Below are 2988 nucleotides of genomic sequence, written 5' to 3' on the forward strand. Positions count from 1 at the left end.
CCACAGTTGGAGATTCCGGGGGGAGGGCAAGGTGTCATAGGTTGCCCGATTAGAAAACTGAGTCGGGCCTGTGGCAGCTTCCAGAAGTCTGCCCAGCTCACTACCCGACTCACAACCCCCTCCCATGTCGTCCAGCGCCCCTGCTGCCCTTGTGCCACTGCATTGACCCTGTACCACCCACTTTTGGGAGTGGGGGAACACTGCTCTCTTAGAAGCCCAAAGTGTTCCCCTACTTCTAATTTTACAAATTAAGCACTGCATGGCGTGAAACATACCAAGTACTAAAATCAACATTTGAATCTCTCTGTAGCCACAGCAGGCTCCTGTCATGTGTAGCTGTGACTCATGATCCCTAAAAATGACTGGAATGATCTTTGAGGAACCCCTGTGATGGCTTTTCAGATCGATCTCATCAGTCACTGAGAGCTTCAAACAACTAGATGAGGAGAGATCCTAGCCACCGCCTGCCACTCACTCGTCCACAGAAGGGAGGTGAGACAAAGCAGCGGAGGTTATCTTCCCTTGCTGCCTTGTCAACATCGCCCCTCCCATGTAATTTAATTTACATTAAGTCACCTTTTGGGGCACCATTCCGGAAAAGGGAAAAATGTTAGCCAGTTAAGGAAATCGGTCTCAAAAAATACACTAAACTATCAAATTGGAACTCTGATTAGTAATTGAACCAATAACCATAACCAAAATTACCATATTAATTGTAAAGTTTGAAGGATTTTGGGAGCTAAATGCTTCACTGTTTAATAATAACAATAATAATACATTACACTTATACAGTGCTTGTCATGGCACTCAAAGATGCTTTACAAATTCAGGGACACACACAAAAAAAGAAACAGACAAGCAAGAGAACAAATTAGGGATGGGGAGAAGAAACTGTCAGTGATTGAAGGCAAATTTAATATATAACAAGACTGCAGACTGTTTGTCCCAGATGACAATTGTAGTGTTGTACTTTTCTCACATCTAATGTCCCCCAAATGTGCTCTGTCACACCTGTGACTGCACTCACCTTGGAGTATGGTTTTCTATATCGCTGCAGAAAAGTTAGAAATGAAAACACTGAAGGTCAGCAAACACAAAAATTTCAGCTGTTGTTAAAATTCTGTTTAAGAGGTGCCTAAAGTGCAAAACCCCATACTTTAATGACTGTTTGACCTCTCAAGCAAAAAAGTAGCTACAGATTAGCTTTTTCTTTTATGAGGAAAAGTAGTCATGCTGCTTCATGGCCCATTGATAAAGTGGATAGTTAAGTGATTATAGGTTTCTTTGCTTTGAAATACTCCCTTGAGGTTTTTGTGATTAATTTAGAAGTGATAACATGAAATGATATATGGGCATGGCACTTTAAACATGCATGGAGATACAATACAGAAGTAGTTAATGTATGTATGTATTAAATGCCACTCCCTTGAACATAATATGCAAATGAGCCCAGAATGATTAATCTAATGTGAAGTTGCTCAGCAGCACAAAGGCTGAGGAGCCCCATCAGTGCAGATGCACACACCAGGATTAGTAGGCATGGTGTGAAACATACCAAGCACTTAAATCAACATTTTAATCTCTATGTAGAAAACGTATACTGATGTGTAAGATGTTTTAGATTTAAGTCATATTATTTTTGCAAATGTTACCTCAGTAGTTAGATCATTTATGCATGGAACCCACATTCTTTCTCAACAGGTCTGATGATCTCTGTAATGAATCTACAAATGTATCTGGCATAACAGCAGTCATAACTTCATATTTATTATGTATTTTACCTGGCTGTTTATCAGTTCTTACAATGTGTGGCAACCTTCTTGTCATAATCTCTATCATTTACTTCAAACAGCTCCACACTCCTACAAACTACCTCATCCTCTCTCTGGCTGTGGCTGACCTGCTTGTTGGTGTTGTAGTTTTGCCTTTTAGCACAATACTGGCTGTAAGCTCATGTTGGCATCTTGAAGGTTTGCTCTGTAAGGTCCGAGGCTTCTTTGATGTATTTCTGTGCACATCTTCTATTTTGAACTTGTGCCTTATTTCTGTTGATAGATATTATGCAGTGTGTCAGCCTCTGAGGTACAGAACTAAAATGACTGTCCGTGTAATTGTGATCATGATCCTAGTGAGCTGGACTGTTTCTGCACTAAGTGGAATTGGCCTCACAATTAGGGGACTGAGCAAAAAACAATCTAACAGGTGTGTTTTATTTCAACAAATAAGTGTATCAATTATGGGAATTGTTTTAACCTTCTACCTCCCAGGTATCATACTGTTGACCATCTACCTACAGATTTTGACAGTGGCACACAGACAGGTACGTAACATCCAGAACACAATCTGTCAGAACACAAAGTCTGGAGCAACCATCAGTAAGATGGAGAGAAAGGCCACCAAAACTCTGGCTATTGTTATGGGAGTTTTTCTCATCTGTTGGAATCCTTTCTTTCTTTGTATCACCTTTTACCCTTTGAGTAATTACACAATACCAGTTTCTGTGATTGAAACTTTTAAATGGCTTGGATGGTCAAATTCAATGCTCAATCCATTTGTCTATGGTTTCTTTTACACCTGGTTTCGAGCGTCTGTCAAAATGATACTTTCTGGGAAAATATTTCAGGGTGGTTTAACTAATTCAAAGCTCCTTTGATTCATAATTGACTTGCTGACATGCCACCGATGACCACGAGATTAGCCTCTAGGCATACTGTATCTGTATGTACAGCATGTACAACTCAGTGCCACAGATGGCCCCTTGAACAGTGTAATGGAAGTGCGACTGCCTGTAAATAAATGAAGGATTCATATACATATCTCATTGTGTTTAATTAAGTGGGTGTTTTTAGTTATTATATTTCTGAAGATGCTGCATTGATATGTTGAATAAAGACTCTGAAATTGTATTTCACAATTAAAAAGATGGCCCTTGCTTTAGCACACAAAGCTTCAATCTGACCTGTGAGGAAATAATGAGTGGTGAAATGA

At 39.8% G+C, this 2988-nt stretch overlaps 1 protein-coding gene across 1 annotated transcript; it reads left to right on the plus strand.

Annotated features, from left to right (window-relative positions):
* Positions 1-440: 440 nt before the first annotated feature.
* Positions 441-2653, plus strand: LOC126399161 (trace amine-associated receptor 1-like). Its single transcript, XM_050058989.1, has 3 exons — positions 441-492; positions 1797-1979; positions 2052-2653. Exons 1-3 carry the CDS (start codon positions 441-443, stop codon positions 2651-2653), a joined length of 837 nt encoding a protein of 278 aa, XP_049914946.1.
* The last annotated feature ends 335 nt before the right edge of the window (positions 2654-2988 follow it).

This window comes from Epinephelus moara, chromosome 12 (assembly GCF_006386435.1).
Source record: "Epinephelus moara isolate mb chromosome 12, YSFRI_EMoa_1.0, whole genome shotgun sequence".
Lineage (NCBI taxonomy): Eukaryota > Metazoa > Chordata > Actinopteri > Perciformes > Serranidae > Epinephelus > Epinephelus moara.

Excerpts from the sequence above, each read along its gene's own strand:
- LOC126399161 (XM_050058989.1), top strand. The coding sequence starts at position 441 with ATGAGGAGAGATCCTAGCCACCGCCTGCCACTCACTCGTCCACAGAAG. Across the intron at positions 493-1,796 it reads CACTCGTCCACAGAAGGGAG|TTCTTACAATGTGTGGCAAC; the intron begins GTGAGACAAAGC and ends GCTGTTTATCAG. Across the intron at positions 1,980-2,051 it reads GCATCTTGAAGGTTTGCTCT|ATAGATATTATGCAGTGTGT; the intron begins GTAAGGTCCGAG and ends TTATTTCTGTTG.